At 33.5% G+C, this 16,930-nt stretch overlaps 3 protein-coding genes and 1 pseudogene across 3 annotated transcripts; 3 read left to right on the top strand and 1 right to left on the bottom strand.

Annotated features, from left to right (window-relative positions):
- LOC18601586 (chorismate mutase 1, chloroplastic) lies at nt 1,292–5,807 on the top strand. The gene is made up of 6 exons (XM_007032574.2): nt 1,292–1,778; nt 2,798–3,023; nt 3,138–3,224; nt 3,858–4,001; nt 5,054–5,146; nt 5,232–5,807. Exons 1-6 carry the CDS (start codon nt 1,591–1,593, stop codon nt 5,466–5,468), a joined length of 975 nt encoding a protein of 324 aa, XP_007032636.2. The 5' UTR covers nt 1,292–1,590; the 3' UTR covers nt 5,469–5,807.
- On the top strand, nt 8,876–11,346 carry LOC18601584 (lamin-like protein). Its single transcript, XM_007032572.2, has 2 exons — nt 8,876–9,287; nt 10,645–11,346. Exons 1-2 carry the CDS (start codon nt 9,107–9,109, stop codon nt 10,983–10,985), a joined length of 522 nt encoding a protein of 173 aa, XP_007032634.2. The 5' UTR covers nt 8,876–9,106; the 3' UTR covers nt 10,986–11,346.
- LOC18601583 (lamin-like protein) lies at nt 12,866–14,947 on the top strand. Its single transcript, XM_007032571.2, has 2 exons — nt 12,866–13,181; nt 14,459–14,947. The coding sequence occupies exons 1-2, from the start codon at nt 13,019–13,021 to the stop codon at nt 14,776–14,778; spliced, it is 483 nt and encodes a 160-aa protein (XP_007032633.2). The 5' UTR covers nt 12,866–13,018; the 3' UTR covers nt 14,779–14,947.
- On the bottom strand, nt 15,475–16,556 carry LOC18601582 (annotated as a pseudogene).

Raw genomic sequence — 16,930 nt, 5'->3', positions numbered from 1 at the left:
AAAGATACCAAAACAACAATTTCAAAATCTCTCTTAAAATTTAATTTTAATTATTATATGTCATAACATAACAAAACGTATCAAAAATAATATAATAATTATAACCATTGTGTATTGTTTTCCAAGAAGATGCACTCACTTATAATTTCAATTAAAACAAAACAATAAAATTAATAAAAAAATATGTCAAAATAATTTTAACCGTTACATATAATTTTATCTAATTAAATGTGTAATTTTATCTAATTTTTATGTTAATTTGTTTAATTTATTTATGGATTTCCTTTTAAAATTTAATAGTTATGTCATATGTGTTGAGTAATATTTTTATTGAATTGCAATATTTACTTATACATGTACTTATATAAAAATCACAACAAAATAGAGTAATGGAAACAAGTAAAAAAATAACAAAAAATACCAAAATAATTTTAAAAGTTATATATCATCATTTAAGAAAACTCACTTGTAATTTTAAATCATAATGAAACAACAAAACTAACATAATTGAAAAAAAGATTACATAATAATTTCAATTATATCGACTTTTAAAAAAAACACCTTCTTAATTTAAATCACAATAAAACAATAAAATCAACTGACAAAAAAGGTAAAGAATTACCATAAATAATTTCAGTAGTTACATATTGTATTTCAAGAAAACTCAATTGCAATTTCAAATCACAGTAAAATAATAAAACTAACATTGCAAAAAAGAAAAAAAAAACATAATAATATAACTGTTAAGTATGATTTTTCAAGAAAACACACTTACTTTCGATTTTAAACCACATGAACAACAAAACCGATTGACAAAAAATAATATGAAAATATTTAACCATTATATATCTTTTTCCCATAAAATTTACTTACAATTTCAAATTACAAAAAAAAAACTAAATTCTATAAAAAAACAAGAAATGCATTATTATATATATTATATATATAGCATCTTCGAAAACAAAACCCATTTACGCACAATTTTAAATCACATTAAAAAATTTACTAAAATAATTTTATCATATTGGGAAAAAGAATTCACTTATCATTTCAAATCACAACAAAATAAAATAAAAAATAACAAATTAGTTGTAGTAAACACCTTCCAAAAAAAGGACTTATTATTTCAAATCATAGAAACGGATAAAGCATGTGACTACTTTTAATCATAGTATATATCCCAAAAAAAAAACCTATAAAATAAGGCAAAATAAAATATATAATTTAATTATCCAAAAAGATTTTCAATACCGATACAAAAGATAAAAAACTATACGTAGGTATTATTATTCAAAAATTTCAAAAAAAAAAAAAAAGTGAACGTCCTTGTGACCTGTCAACGCAACTCGTGTTTCTCTGTTTCTTCTCAGATTCTCACACTCCACCAACCCTCCTTTCAACACCTAACTCAACCACCACAAGAAAGCGCCAATCTCCGTTTTTTGTTTTTTTTATTGATGGATCTTTAATTTTTCTCTATTTATACCCTTTGGTTTCTCCTCGTTGGCTCGTTGTGTTTTAAAGCCTCAAACTTTTGCTTTCTCTGTTTTTGTTTAGTGATTTGTTTCAAAAGTCTTCTCTTCGTGATCAATGGAGGCTAAGTTGTTAAGAGCTTCTTCTCCAGCCTTACCTGCTGCTAATGGCACTACCAAGTTTTCAAGACCCAGATACCTGTTAACCTTGCAGACCAGGGAATTTCCAAGGTTCAAGTTTGATTGCCGTGCAAGCTTGTCGAAGAAAAACATTCAATCTCTTCATGCTTCCACCACCTCTGTTGGGTATAAGAATAGCATCCCTTCTGGCTATTTTTGTTGTTTCTCACGATTCAGCTTGTAGATGGTTGAAAACGGAGTCTTTCTTTTATTGTTTCTTTGAAAGAAAAAAAAAAAAAAAGCTTTGACTTTTACTTGCCTGAATTTGAAATTGGGTGCTTGCGATTATTGAATGAGCTGCCTCTTTATTAATGCCCTGTCTTTAAATTTGGCTGATGTTGGATCTTCCTGAATGTTATGATATTGGGTTTATTTCTATGCTTCAGTTATGATGATTGCATTTCCAGATTGGTTGGAATCTGGGTTTTTAATTGTTTTCATGGTGTTTTTCAATCCTGGTTGTTAAATATTGCAGGAGAAGCTTTCTACTTGTAATGCAGTTAGACAATTCATATTCGAATTACTTGTTCTGACCCTTTTTTTAAAAAAAAAAATTGGAATGGATTTTGCTTCCTTTAATCTTTGACTGCTGAAATTTTTATTGGTATTTGTTTGTAAGAATTTATTTTTCCTTCTGGAAAACACCAATTTGAGTGCAGCTGTATACATGCTAGCGCTTCTTTACCTGAATGCATTAATTTCTGTATTTTAAACACCATTCTGCTAAATATGTACAAGAATGCAAGTATATTGTCTGCTCTAATTTTTGCTGTCTGTTTGGTAATGCAAATTATAATAATGATATAGAAAATTGAATGATTCTTATAAACATGCGTTGTTGTGTGCTTTTTATTTTATAAAAAAATAAAATCATGGATTCTTGAACAAATGTGAAAAGAATACTTTGAAAGCATGTGTATATGCTTGCATGTATAAGCATCAAGAGACTCTGGCTGCTATGGTCATAGAATGAAGTGCAATAGCTCTTAAATAATTTGCCAAAAAAAATGTTAGTTATTGGCCTTTGTCCAAAACTCTTCCAAAAAATTCTTTTTCTTTGGTATTTCAATTGTGCAGTAGCTGATTTCCTTTTGACATTTTATGAAGGTTTTTTAGTATTTAATGTTTTGGTAACTTCTCTACAGGCCTATGGGAATGAAGAAAAGGGTAGATGAGAGCGAGAACTTGACCCTGGAGGCCGTTAGGCATTCCTTAATTCGACAAGAAGACAGCATTATATTTAGCCTTCTGGAGAGAGCTCAATATTGTTATAATGCGGATACATATAACCCTGATGCCTTTTCAATGGATGGGTTCCATGGCTCTTTGGTGGAGTATATGCTCAGAGAAACTGAAAAGCTTCATGCCCAGGTATGTTGTACTCAATAGTCTGGTTGGGAAATGTTAATTAAAGGATAGAGATAAAGGAAAGAGGTACAGCAAAATCAGTGCTGGTTTTCTGACAAACTTTTAATTGAAAATTAGGTTGGTAGATACAAGAGCCCAGATGAGCATCCTTTCTTCCCAGATGAATTGCCTGATCCATTGTTGCCACCTTTGCAATATCCACAGGTAAAATAGTAAGATGCAATAGGAATTATATTGTTGCTTTGGCACAGCAGCCTTGGACTTATGTTTCACTGCTCCAAATGTCATCATTCTCATTAAGACACAAAATATTCTGTTAATTACTTGTTTTATTGGAATTTTAAGCATTTGTCACTGCCATCACTCTAGTTGTAAAGGGATGGGGTAGGTTGAGGGAGGTCTTAGATTCAAATCTAGCAGTATAAAATGATAAATCTGGGTAAAACATAGTCCTTTGCTAGGAAATCAGTATTAAGTGCCCTCTTGAAGAACTTGGGAGTACTTTTCTATGACACTCTTAATACTATTTTTTGGTGATGAGTGATGCTCTTCATGTCAATGCAACACATATACACAACTCATCAGTGAATGACAATTCAGTTTGATTCCAGTTTTTATCATCATCAGAATATAACATTTAAATTGTTTTGGAGAGGAATGCTATCTTCTGATTTATTATGATACTATATGGCAGTCTTTTCAAAGAATTTAATCCTCCACACATGATCTATCTCTTGCTTTTTTCATGATATTTGTGAATTTGTGGACATTCAGTTTTTTTATTGTGGGTGCTAAGTTGTAACTGCTTATTGGAGCCTTTTACTTACAATCAAACAGGTACTACATCCCATTGCTGATTCAATAAATGTAAATAACCAAGTCTGGGAAATGTACTTCAGAAATCTTATTCCAAGATTAGTAAAGAAAGGAGATGATGGAAATTGTGGATCTACTGCCGTTTGTGACACAATGTGTTTGCAGGTAAATGTTTTAACTAATGTCTTTTATTTGGACAGACATCACATTAGCCTGAATGGCTGGCCTGCATGTTACGAACAAATTGAAACATATTTTGTCCTTTCTGACAAGTATCATGTGCATTTCTAATTAGTTTCCACTCGCTTGCGCATGCACCCACAATATGTACTTTACATCCCCTGATCTAAAATATGATTGAATGGTTGCAGTAAATATTGTGAATTCTGCTGCCTTCTTTCCCTTCTATGTACTTTCAATTCAGATTTATTATGTGCTTAATGTTAAAAAATTTGGCTAGCAGAATGGGCAGCAGAAGTTGAGGGTCCTTTCTGGACAGAAGTAGTTGACCCCTGATAGTTGAATGTGGTTAAGACTTTCTAAATGCTAATAACATATGGTTATCGGATGTCTAATAGATAGATGCAGGTGAGGTGCCTAAGCAAGAATTGGTCTGTACTATTGTCTAGAACCTTTTCTAGCACTCAAGGTACTTTGTAGCATTGCTTCTTCATTGCTTTGGTTTGCTTGAATTTGACAGCGGACCACTATACTAGATATATCTGCCAAACTAGTCTTCTTGGTTCATTACAGGTTATATTGGTCACTAATTCATGGAGAGTTAGGTATCATGGTAGCATGATCTTTTCGAAAGTATAGGTCCCCTTACTTTGGGAAGTTACTCCTTTTGTATTTTCCAAGTGTGAACCAAAAATGCAGGAAATTGATGATGAGTTGGTGACAAATAGTGTCTTTTGAACGACAGATAAATTTGAATATACTATACTGGATTTTTCTAGTACATGTAATTGCATTGTTGTTATACTGTGCGTCTATACTCTTTTCCACATATCCTTGCCAACCATTAATGCTACAATTTTGTGACTTTTCATGGGTCTCACTCAAAATCTTGTGGAAGGATTGCTGGTTTATAAAGTTTTCATGGCATGCAAGAACACCTATTGTTCAGATCAGTTCTTTCATCTAACTATGGTCGTACTCTTGACAACTTGGCGTTCTGGGAATTGCTGGGTGCTTAAACATTTGTGTCACTGCAGGCTCTTTCAAAGAGAATTCATTATGGGAAATTTGTGGCAGAGTGTAAATTTCAGGCATCTCCAGATGCCTATAGATCTGCCATTAAACGACAGGTATCATTGATTGGCTTCATTCCAAGTACAGTTTGTTGAAGCATCTGTTGGTTTGTGTTTCATTATTTGGCCTTGTATTTTGCAGGACAGGGAAATTTTGATGGACACGCTGACATATCCGGCAGTTGAGGAGGCAATCAAGAAAAGGGTAGCAATGAAAGCCAGAACTTATGGGCAAGTAGTGTCAGCTAATACAGAAGAAGATGGTGGCAATCCAGTTTATAAAATAAAACCAAGCTTGGTGGCCAACTTGTATGGCAAGTGGATCATGCCATTGACAAAGGAAGTCCAAGTTGAATACCTGTTGAGAAGGTTGGATTGAATTAAGAGAGAGATTTCTTTAGCTATATCTGATGAAATAGAAATCCTGGGTAGGGGTGAAGTTATATGGAGAAAAAGTAATTTCTGTCAAGTAGTATGAAATATTAATGCCAAAAAACTGGTAAGGTAGTTGTGAGTTGGTCCCAAAAGAAAAGCTCAGTAGAACTTTTCTCATGCCATTTGCACATAACTTGTTTCTCCATAGGACTTTTATCTCTTTGTGTGTGTGGATATTGGTTTGTTAATGCCAATGTTTTTAAGACTAAAAGATGCATAGATATAATGCAATGTAAAGGGTGTCATGCGCTTTTTTTTCAAAGTATTCCTATTATAAGATCATCATTCTCGTGAGCAAACAATCCTAAATTATGCTTCAAAAATTGTTATGCAGTGAGGGTTAGGCTCAACACCCACTGGCCCCTCGGTCCAATTCTGCCAAACTATTCCAACTGGGATGCCTCTGCCTCCCTGTTGAAATTGCACCCTGCTTTTTAGAACTTATAAGAATCTGCCCTCAGGCACTGGCTCCAAATCTTGGGCTTAAGTTAGCTGTTGTTGACCCAGCCCAAGCTTTATTAGGTTCCTCCCTTCTCTTAACTTTCGTTATCGGGTTGATTTAGCTAACAAAATTGTCAGCCTTATTTGGTTTCCATTTTGTTTCTCTGTCAAGAAAAGAACTTGAGCATGTACACCTATTCCTCTAAATAAAAACTCAGAAAAGAAAAGTACATAATAGCCCTATATTAATATAATATACAAGAAAAACAAAACAAAAAGAACTCAGTCATGGTGTGTATACCATTTACTGCACGTTTAGTATAGCTATTCCCCCTCTATTCTCACTCTTTTTTTGTACCTTTGTTTAGTTTAAAATTAGAACACGGAATAACAATTCTTCAGAAATAAAAATTTCATAAAATTGGTTAAAAATCAGCTTTAGTTATTCCCTTCTCCCAAAAAACTATATTTATTCAATGAGACATGAAATAGCTTTCAAATATATAATAACTAAAATACCCCTTATAACTTAAAAATATTATAACTCTGACCTATGAATACTTTTTTCCCATTTTTCCTATTCTTTCTCTCTCTTCTCACGTTCTTTCCTCTCTCATTCTTTCTCTAACTAGCACTCAAACCGACGACGACGGCAACGACGACGACAGCGGCAGCGACCGAATATGATCGAAAAGCGTCGATTAGTCCTTTCTAACAACATTCAACCGAAATCCAGCCAGATCTAACCGCGGGAAGCACTGGATCTGGTGCTTCCCGACCAAATCCCACGGTTGAATCTAGCACTCCACGGTCAGATCCAGTCGCGAGAAAACATTGATCTGGCACCGTAGTGGCCAGATCCAGCCAAATGGTGCGCCAGATCGACGTTTTGTTACATTAGTCGCCTTTCCTTCGATCAACCCATAAAAAAGAAAAAAAGAAAAAGGAAAAAAATAGAATAAAAAAAATAAATTATTTGTAAAATTTAAAATATTAATATTTTATATATAATTTAAACATTATTAATATTAATATGATTAAAACATTAAAATATTAATATTTTAAATTATTAATATTTTATTTATTAAATTATTAATATATTAAATTTTTAATGAGTATAAATAAAAAATAAAAATATTAATATTTTAATCAAAATAATATTAAATTATAAATAAAATATTATTAATTAAAAATATTAATAATTAAACTATATTAAAATATTGATATTTAAATTATTAATTATTAATATTTTAATTAATTATAAATTATTAATATTAAAAAATAAAATAAAAATAAATAATTATATATAATAAATGATATTTTTATTTTTTTATTTTCTATTCCTTTCTTATTCCAAAGCTATTGTTACAAACCAAACACTGTAATAAGTTATAATAATTATTCCTACTCTATTCTATTCATCATACAAAACGACGTAATACTTATTGTATTGTATTCCCACCTCATTTAATTCTCATGTAATAACTATTCTATTACATTTTTATCTATTTTGCAAACTAAACGTGCCCTTAGGTGACAAATTGTTCACATATTGGTTGAGCCTTTTTACTATATGAAATAAATAGACGAAAAACTGGACCTCGTTGATCATCAAGTGTTTCTTTTTTTAACTAAGATTTTATTTTTTACGAGAATATGTCAAAAGTAAAATTTCGAATGCAACATCTGACAGAGTATGGTTCGAATTTCTTTTTCCTTAATTAAAAAAATGATTAAAAATTTTTTTTGGAATGTGTAACTTTGGTTAAAAAAAATATACCTTTATTATCTTGAATAAATTCACATAGAATAATGTTAGTGTACGTTATGATGATCCCACAACCATAATCATAATGAACACATGGGAAGATGTACTGGATTTTGGGGATTTCTTTTTTTGCAAATGTACGTAATTTATTCAATCAAATCTCATGGTTACTAGCCTAGGGAGGGACCATGGACCATGGACCATGGACCATGGCTACCTCCATTATGAGTAGAAAAAAAAATTATAATATGCTTTTGAATTTTCTAGAGAAACTTATGCTTCTATATCATCAAAATTACTTAAATATATACCCCACTATAGATTTTATAGCGACATGAATTTTGTCAGATTAAGTTGGTGTTGTTTTGAGCAAAAATATTATTAGTGTCAATTAAGTGTGATACTTAAATGGTAGATGCCAAGGAGACAAGTACAAGTTTTAAGTCATGGTTCATGGACATGTAAATTGTACTGAATATTATATTTTTGTCTCTTTTATTCTGGAATAATAATTTTTAAGTGACACCCTAAACAAAAAAGTTAATTTCATGGTCATTGTTAGTTTGGGTTCCATTTCTTAAAACTTGCCTATGTTGTCATTGTACGTTTTAAATGCAAATAGAAAAGCCAATAAAACTATATTCTAACTAGCTCAAAAATGGCTTTAAAATATTTCAATTTAAAAATTAAAAATTCTGTTAATTTAATTATCACTCATATAAATTAAATAAATTATAAAGTACCCACCAAAAGGGAAAAAAAGGGTTCACAGCCAAAAAAAAAAAGAAGAAGAAGAAGCTAAATTCCCATCCAACTAGAAAACAGAAGGGAGTCAAACTGTCCTCTCTGATAAAGATCTAGTATAAAAATTCTTTATCATAATTTTTAACCTTAAGATTCTCTAAAAAGTGTAAAAAGATAGCTGTGGATACTGGTTGTGAGGTACATTGAAAAAGTGAAAAAGCAAAGCAAAAAGAACAGTTAAAAAAATCCAATAAACTTAACTGAGAGTTAAAAGGTGAAAAAAAGAAGAAGACAAAAGACAAAGAAACATGAAATCTCGAAGTGTTGCCTGTAACGGTAACGACCAAAGACAAAGCCAAGATAGTGAAGTTGAAAGCAAAAGCTTGTTAAAACTTGGGAACATGAGATAAGGGTCTTGTTTAAGCATGTTACCCCTCCAAATAAAAAATCAAGGGCAGTTGTGGATCTAGAAACTACACACAAAGTCAAGAAAGAAACCTTCTTTATCGTAGGTAAACACTAGCTGGCTAATTGGCCTGACCTTATAAACCAAACCCAAAACAAAGGCCAACCCAATTAACAGCAAACAAGAAAACTCAGCTGAGAGAGAGAGAGAGAGAGAGAGAGAGATGGAGAGAAGCAAAGCGATGATGGTGGTGGTGGTGGCAGCTGTGGCATTCGCCTTGGTGGTGATGGTGCCACAGGCTGATGCTACAAGGTACATTGTGGGAGCAAACATGGGGTGGACTACTAATGTGAATTACACTATCTGGGCTCAAAGCAAGCACTTTTACAATGGTGACTGGCTCTGTAAGTTCTTCTCTCTTGTTTGGATTCTTTCTTCTTCAGATCTACTTGGTGTACCTTTTTCTTCTACTATTTTTATTGCTCTTTTAGTGGTGGGTACCTCATTTTCTTCAAAATTTTTGCTTGTTTTTTGGCGTATTTGGTTGCTAAATGAATAGATCTAGATTTGGGTAGTTTGAATGAATTGATAGTCTCAAATCTCGACCTTTGTCTTGGTTTCCTGGAAAGCTACAGCTTACCTGCTGCTTTAGTAAGATTTTGCCTACTGATAGTTACATACTTTAGTTTTCGCTGTTAGTCACTTTGTTGAACTAAAAGAAAAGTAAACTTTAATCAAGATTTAAAAGAACAGAGTTTTCATGTAAAAATAAACTTTCTTTAGCTGCCCAGAAAATGCAGGGAGAGTGAAGGAAAGCGAGAAAGATTTACATTTGTTACTTTATTTTTCATGTGATGCTCAATAAAGTATTTTCTAATTTAATCGGATTAACATTTTCTAAATATGTAGTCCTGGCCATCCTAGATCTGGAAATTTTGCTTAGTATCTTCTAGTATTGGTTCACTACAAAGAGGAGCTCATTGTCTACTTAACTTCCTTTCATGAAGGTTGCAAAATGTTCTAGTATCAGTTGAAAAAGTCCTATCTTTTGTTCCTTTTAGCTACATTTTTTTTATGATATTCACTCAATCACCATCTTTTGATTCCAACTTTTATCTATCCGTTCCGCGACAGTGTAACATATATCTGGTGGTCTAGTCTTCAGTGTCAAAAGAGGTCACTCAGGTACAATGGCAAAATAAATAACTTTCAGTCTTAAAACCGTTTACCAAGTTTGAAGGAGGGAAACCAAGAGAATGTGTTGAAAGAAAAGTTTGATGAGAGGCTGCCTTGAAGTCTTTTTTCATTTCCTACTCATAGGCCATTCTGCTCTGTATTCAGGGCACAGTGAACAATTCCAACTTCTCCCAATTCTATCACCCAAAAATAGATCGCAGTTCTAATATAGGAAGGTTGATTAGCCTGTTTATGTACTGTTTCTCCCTTATTGGGACAATATCCACTTTGTTGCATCCGCAAGAACCAGGCACCAGTTCAAAGCACCTGCTGCAATCTGTTGCTGACCAGCTTTTTTGGTACTTGGTTCTGTTTACTAGTGTTTCAAATTTCAATGATCATAACTAGAGACACATCCATAGGTTTTCAGGCAGCGATTTTAAAGATTGGCTCCTATTTACTTGCTGCTTACCATTGTATTATAAGCCCCAATTTTAAGTTATGATCTGATTCAAATTATAGAACTTTGCTTCAACCTGGCTATTAGTTAACTATCTGGTTGTATGTCTTTGTTGTTTTTCCCAGTTTTCGTGTATGATAGAAACCAGATGAATGTGCTCGAGGTGAACAAGACAGACTATGAGTCATGCAATTCTGATCATCCACTTCACAACTGGACAACTGGAGCTGGCAGGGATGTGGTTCCACTAAATGTGACTCGTCACTACTATTTCATTAGTGGCAAAGGGTTCTGCTATGGGGGCATGAAGCTAGCTGTCCGAGTCGAGAACCCACCTCCACCTCCCACATCTTCTCCATTAAACGAAAAGAGTGGCTCTCCAAGTTCTATGTACAGAGGCCGAATTGTTTTACCAGCTGTTTTCGCCATTGGTGCACTGTGGGATGCATTTGTGCGCGTCTGGTAGTGAAACCGAGTCCACCATTTGATCAGCTTAGACATTCCTTCATCAATTGTGAAAGAAATTGAGTCACATTCCATTCCTTGTTAAATTATTGGTGTAAGTTTTGATATTTTTGGATTCTCTCTCCATGTTCATGATGGTTGACCTGGAACAAGGGGTGTTGTGTAATCTTTAAGGTAGTGAATGGTGTTTGAATTTGGAGATGTATTGGGGTTTGCTGACAGAGAGGCATTTGAAAAATGCTTCCTTGTTGGAGAGTCTTAGATGCTTAGATTGTGGGAAAATGCAATGGTTATTGAGCTTTGGAAATGAATTTAAAATTTTATGGGGGTCCAATGCAGCATGTGGTAGGCCACTTTGTCAATGTTTCAATATCCCAAAATGGCCACTGATTTCGGAAGCATGCTTTCCTTTATTTGTTCATGACTGCCATTGCTTATGCCTAACGATGAAAACTTTGTGCTAAAAGGCCACATGGTAGTGACATCTTCGGTCCACAGCAATTCTTTATAGATTGAATTATAGTCACCTAATTTTTCCCTAATAAGAACCATAATTAATGCTTATACAATAATTCATTCTTTTGATGGGCTCTGGCCACTCACTTATAATACATTTCACCCGCAACAGTGTATTTTTATCTAAATGCAGTCCTTCATTAAGCTATCAGCAGATACTAATTGTTCACCTCACACTAGTTTTGCTCCCACTTAAAAATGTTGACCAGAGATGAGTAACTAAAACTTAAATACTATTTTACGAGATAAGTAATTAATAAAGTATTTAAAAAATTTTCTTACCTGATAATTCAGATAAAGAGGAAATTAAATCAAATTACCCCTTAAAACATTATGATCAATTTGTAATTGCATGATAGAAGAAATTAAATCAAATTATAAAATTAATCCCTATATTCTATAAAAGTATTGAATTTAATCTTTGTACAATAATTTGTAAAAATTAAAATTCTATATTTTACAAAATTGATAACTTCAGTCTACCATTAATAATGTTAAAAATTTTCTAGCTATTTATGCGGTCATGAATTTGACTTTACTAACGTGATATATTCTTGTTAATGGCATGTGTAGATAACAAAAATACCATATCAACAACATAGTAGTGCCACATCAACATCACTTTATTATTTAAAAATCATGTCCGATCGGTCACGTATGTGTAATCATGTCATTGCTTTTGGATTTTAGTCATTACATTTAATACCACATTAGTAAGGATATGTCATGTCAATACAATCAAATACTATATTAATATATATAATGAATTTTTTTTTAAATAAATAAATAAATAATGAAAACAATTTTAATACTATTAATAATTGGATTGATATTATCAAATTTCATAAAATAGAGGATCCAATTTTCACAAATTATTATATAAGTATAAAATACAGAGTACATGGGTTAATTGTATAATTTCATAAAAAAAACATCTTTTATTAAATTTAATAAAAAAATATTATTATTTTATTTCGAATAATTCGAATATCCACAAATAACATGACATCCATATAGTATTAACAAATCTATGAACATTTAATTTTTTGTGAGTGACTGGACTATTGACCTATCCAACCTGTTAACATTAACAAAAACTTTTTACAGATAGAATTAAACCGCCCATTACTCAACATTGCGTAACTGCTCTAAAAATTCTCATCGCCCAATACTTTACAAACAAGATACAGATAACAGCCAATCATCTTTTGGCATCTGGAACAAACACCCCATTTCTTTCCCACTTTGACCTCGCACTTTACACGTGGAGGTGACTAGGCAAGAAGTGAATCATCAACCGTGTAACTTTAGCACTGTCGCCTAGTACGTTACTAATTAACTCTCACCAGCAAAATTAATTGGTCCAACTCATCATTTGTCTACTCCAACAGGACACAGAGAGTGCCCACGACTGTTTCAGCTATAACTGAACTGTGGAGACAACCACCGTATACGAGGATTTTTTGCAGCTGCCTAGGTTGATTTTTCCCAGAAATATTTCTCAGAGAAAACTGAAGGATGAAAAGAGATTATTCAGTCAAGTTTATGATCGTGATGTTCGTGATGTTCGAGGTTGGTGTGGGGAAATTGCATCGCGTGGGAGACAAGCAAGGGTGGAATCCTAACGTGAATTATTCAGAGTGGTGCAGCCATGAACAATTCTATGTCGGTGATTGGCTACGTAATCTCTCTTTTTCTATTTCTTTCTCAGTCTCTGGAAATGTATCTGTGTTTTTATATTCATATATTTTGGACAAATTGACTTCTTTTTTCTTTTAAATTCTTTTTGGACGAAAAAATTAATATCGAAAAATGCTTTTGTTTTTTCCTTTTAATCATGAGTTTATATGTAAATCAATATGGAAGGGAATATGTTTGCTTGCACTTGTTTTAATTCATTTATTTTATGTATTTATGCTAACTTTTCTACTTAAATATAAATTTCTTTCATTTTTTTCTCTATTAAATGAATTCCAAAACCAAGGGTAAAACATCTGTCAGTGCTTAGCAGCATTTCCTCCTTGAACTTCAACTTCATCTTTAACATCACCGTTGCTTTTAATGTGTTTTAGTTGATAATATTAGCTGGGTACTAGGAATATGTGCATTGCTAGCTGTACTTAGGGTTCTTATGGTGCAACGCAAATAAACATTAAAGAAAAAAGATTGCAAGTGTTAGTGAAACTTAACTTTCAATCCAAAAGTAGAGAATTGAATTTAATACTAGCTATATACCTTATCAGATAAGGAATAATTGAATGTGAGCTATGAAATGGCTGGCTTCATCCATTTATAAATTAAATTTGGTAAGTCATTGATATTTTTTTCACATCTTAGCTGTTTCTCGTAGTGATTTTTAGATAATTTTTGACAATATAAAAGAGAACCATTCCATAATATGAAGGCATATCTTTTCTTTACCTTTAATCCAGAAATGCCATACTTATTGCTATTCACCTTACCTTAGTGCTTGACATAATATCTAAAAAGAGTCGACAATTAATGAACTTTTTCTATTGACATATTTTGGATGCATTGAGCACCACTTATCTGTTTCAAGGTTCTAAGCTAATATTGAAACTTGTAAAACCATCCCCACTCCCTAGCCATTTCTGGAACCTTTTTTCTTTCTTGATAATACGGTCAGGATAACCCTAAGTTTTGCTTAGGTTTAATCCCCTCCCCGAAACATTTTAAGGCGGCACTCCCCCACATCGACCTGGTGCGTTTAGGATTTTACTCCCAAGGGTGCTCCCCACAAGTCATTTGCTGAACATTGATCTTCAATACACTCATATTTGCAGAAGTTGGAGAACAAATCCTATGTATAAATTGGAGTTCTGGGTACCTGATGTTTGACAGAATTCAAAACTGTGCAAAAGCAAAAGCTGCATTAGAACTTTGAGGTTGATTCTGTTGTTATATGCTAACATGCTCAAGTTTTTGCTCTTTTTTTAGTCTTTAACTTCGACAAGCACTACTTCAATGTTCTGGAGGTGAACAAGACAAGTTATGAGACTTGTAATGACCAAAATTTCATACAAAACATTACTCGCGGTGGCCGTGATGTGTTTGAACTGACAGAGGCAAGGCCGTATTACTTCCTCAGCGGTGGAGGATACTGCTTTCATGGGATGAAAGTTGTTGTGAACGTTGAAATACCTCAGGCTCCGGTACCTGCTCCTGCCAAAAATGATTCCCCCTCGATTGCTGGCAGCTATATGTTTTTACTCATTGTGATTTCAATGCCTGTGGCATGTTTGGTCCTCTTATTTTAGATCAGATAGTTGAATGAGATGAAAGCAGCACTGAAAGGTTCCATATAAGATCACATTAAGTATGATGGACTATGATTTTCTTTTCAATATAGAATCATATGCTTCAGAAATGAAATGAATCTATGTGAGTCTGGTTTGCATACAATTTGGAATATTATGAGGTGTGAGATTTTACTTTCAGTGGTCTCTAATGACATCCATCTGATCTGAGAATCAGCAAGTGGGAAGCCTTCTTTTGCTACTAATTAATTACTTCCATTTTAGGCCTAATTAAGCTGATAAATTTTCTCATAACTCGATTGACATTTGATTAAAGATAAATCTGTAATGGAAAATGAAGGGAAATAAGGCAATGCAGCGAAAGGCTTTTGTCTTTAAGAAATCCTATCGTAGATCTCTCTGAGCTAGAAGCTAATGGCGGCAGCAAATATCGAATAAGATGAAAAGATCTAAGATTTTATTAACAAAAAGAAGCATCCTAGCATCCATAATTGTCCCAAAGAACACTAACTTCATTTTCCAGCTGTTAAAGAACTCAAGCAACCTGAGAGAAATATAGCTGCTAAATGCTTTTAACTGGAAACAAAACTAAAATTCTTCAACCAATAAAGACCTTCACTATACCATCCGTCGATAATTTACCTGCAATGTAAGTATATAACCTAGCATATCCTCTTTCCTTGCTTTTAATGCAACTCAATCATCATCAGAATTTTTCTTCATCATGCGTTTATATATGTCTAGAGCCTTTGTTATCATGCTGGCAGGATTCGCAATGTTGCCTGGAAGCAAAGTTATCCTGCTCTTCTTCCCTATCTCACCAAATGCTTCAATGTACTGCTCTGCAACCCTCATTCCTGCAGCTTCCCTTCCCCTGGGCGAGTATGTAGCATTCGAGACATCTCTTATCGCCTTTGCGGTAGCATGTGCATTCGCAAGTATAGCCTCCGCTTCACCTGTTGCTCTATTGACCTGACTTATTCTTTCAGCTTCAGATTCCTAAATGACCGAACTCCTCATTCCGTCAGCGATATTAATACTAGCTTGTCTTTGATCACCCTCGGAATTAAGAATCTGAGCACGCCTCTTGCGTTCGGCTTCTGCTTGACTATTCACGGCCTTCCTCATCCCGTTCGGTGGTGATACATCTTTAATCTCATACCGCAAACACTCTAGACCCCAATTCTTTTTCAAAGGCCAGTCGTTAATAGCATCGAGAATGCTTTTGTTGAGCATGTCACGCTCTTCAAAAGTCTTGTCAAGTGTGATCTTCCCAAGCTCGCTTCGCATTGTTGTTTGAGATAGTTGAATGACTGCAAATATAGGATCTTCGATGCCATAAGATGCCAACAAGGGATCCGAAATCTTTATATAAAGCACCCAATCAATGGCTATAGGAACATTGTCCTTTGTTATCGCAGTTTGGTCTGATATGGGGATTGCTTGCTCCTTAAGGGAATGCACATACCTGATTTTATCGACTATTGGCATCAAGAAGTGAAGGCCTGGATCCAGAGTTGTCAAATATTTTCCGAATCTTTCAACAACATAAGCTCGTTTTTCAGGGACAATACCGAACACCCGATGGGAGTTCTTGTCTTGTATGAGTCAGTTGAGAAGCTGCGGACTGATGAGCCAAGTTGAGTTGGGATTGAGTGATGGGGTGTTCTCAGCATCAGGTAACTCGAAGCTGAAACGTTGCGGGAAGAGGCTCTGGGGTTCGGGAAGTTTTTCAAGGATTTAATGGTGTTGATGGAGCTAGCTTTGAAGGGATTCATGGTGATTATCCGGTATCGATGCAAACTGTTGCTAGTTTATGAGAGTCCAAATATTGAAGCCGCCAGACTTTTTTCTGTGTCTTGCGTGATGGAAAAGAAAGGGAGGCTTCGGGATAAACCCTACTTTATCCATTCATATTTTTATGTATAATCATACCAAATTTACCTTTCTTTCTCAAGAGTTCAATAGTTTTATAGTTCTTTGTATTTATTTATCAATGCTGGTTACAAGAAAACAGAATTTTATCAATACCAAAATTTATCTTCAAAGGAAAAAAAATTCATGTAAGAGTAATTCCTTGAATAAAACAGCTAAAATCATTACCACTTACAAAATGTAAATGTAAATATATATATATATATATAAATTAATT

The sequence above is a fragment of the Theobroma cacao genome, chromosome 4 (genome assembly GCF_000208745.1).
Source record: "Theobroma cacao cultivar B97-61/B2 chromosome 4, Criollo_cocoa_genome_V2, whole genome shotgun sequence".
NCBI classification, from domain to species: domain Eukaryota; kingdom Viridiplantae; phylum Streptophyta; class Magnoliopsida; order Malvales; family Malvaceae; genus Theobroma; species Theobroma cacao.
This window is presented reverse-complemented; position numbering and strand designations above follow the sequence as displayed.

Coding starts and splice junctions, on each gene's coding strand:
- LOC18601586 (XM_007032574.2), top strand. CDS start 1,591: ATGGAGGCTAAGTTGTTAAGAGCTTCTTCTCCAGCCTTACCTGCTGCT. Junction 3,225..3,857: donor CACCTTTGCAATATCCACAG/GTAAAATAGTAA, acceptor ACAATCAAACAG/GTACTACATCCCATTGCTGA. Junction 4,002..5,053: donor GTGACACAATGTGTTTGCAG/GTAAATGTTTTA, acceptor GTGTCACTGCAG/GCTCTTTCAAAGAGAATTCA.
- LOC18601584 (XM_007032572.2), top strand. CDS start 9,107: ATGGAGAGAAGCAAAGCGATGATGGTGGTGGTGGTGGCAGCTGTGGCA. Junction 9,288..10,644: donor TTACAATGGTGACTGGCTCT/GTAAGTTCTTCT, acceptor TGTTTTTCCCAG/TTTTCGTGTATGATAGAAAC.
- LOC18601583 (XM_007032571.2), top strand. CDS start 13,019: ATGAAAAGAGATTATTCAGTCAAGTTTATGATCGTGATGTTCGTGATG. Junction 13,182..14,458: donor CTATGTCGGTGATTGGCTAC/GTAATCTCTCTT, acceptor CTCTTTTTTTAG/TCTTTAACTTCGACAAGCAC.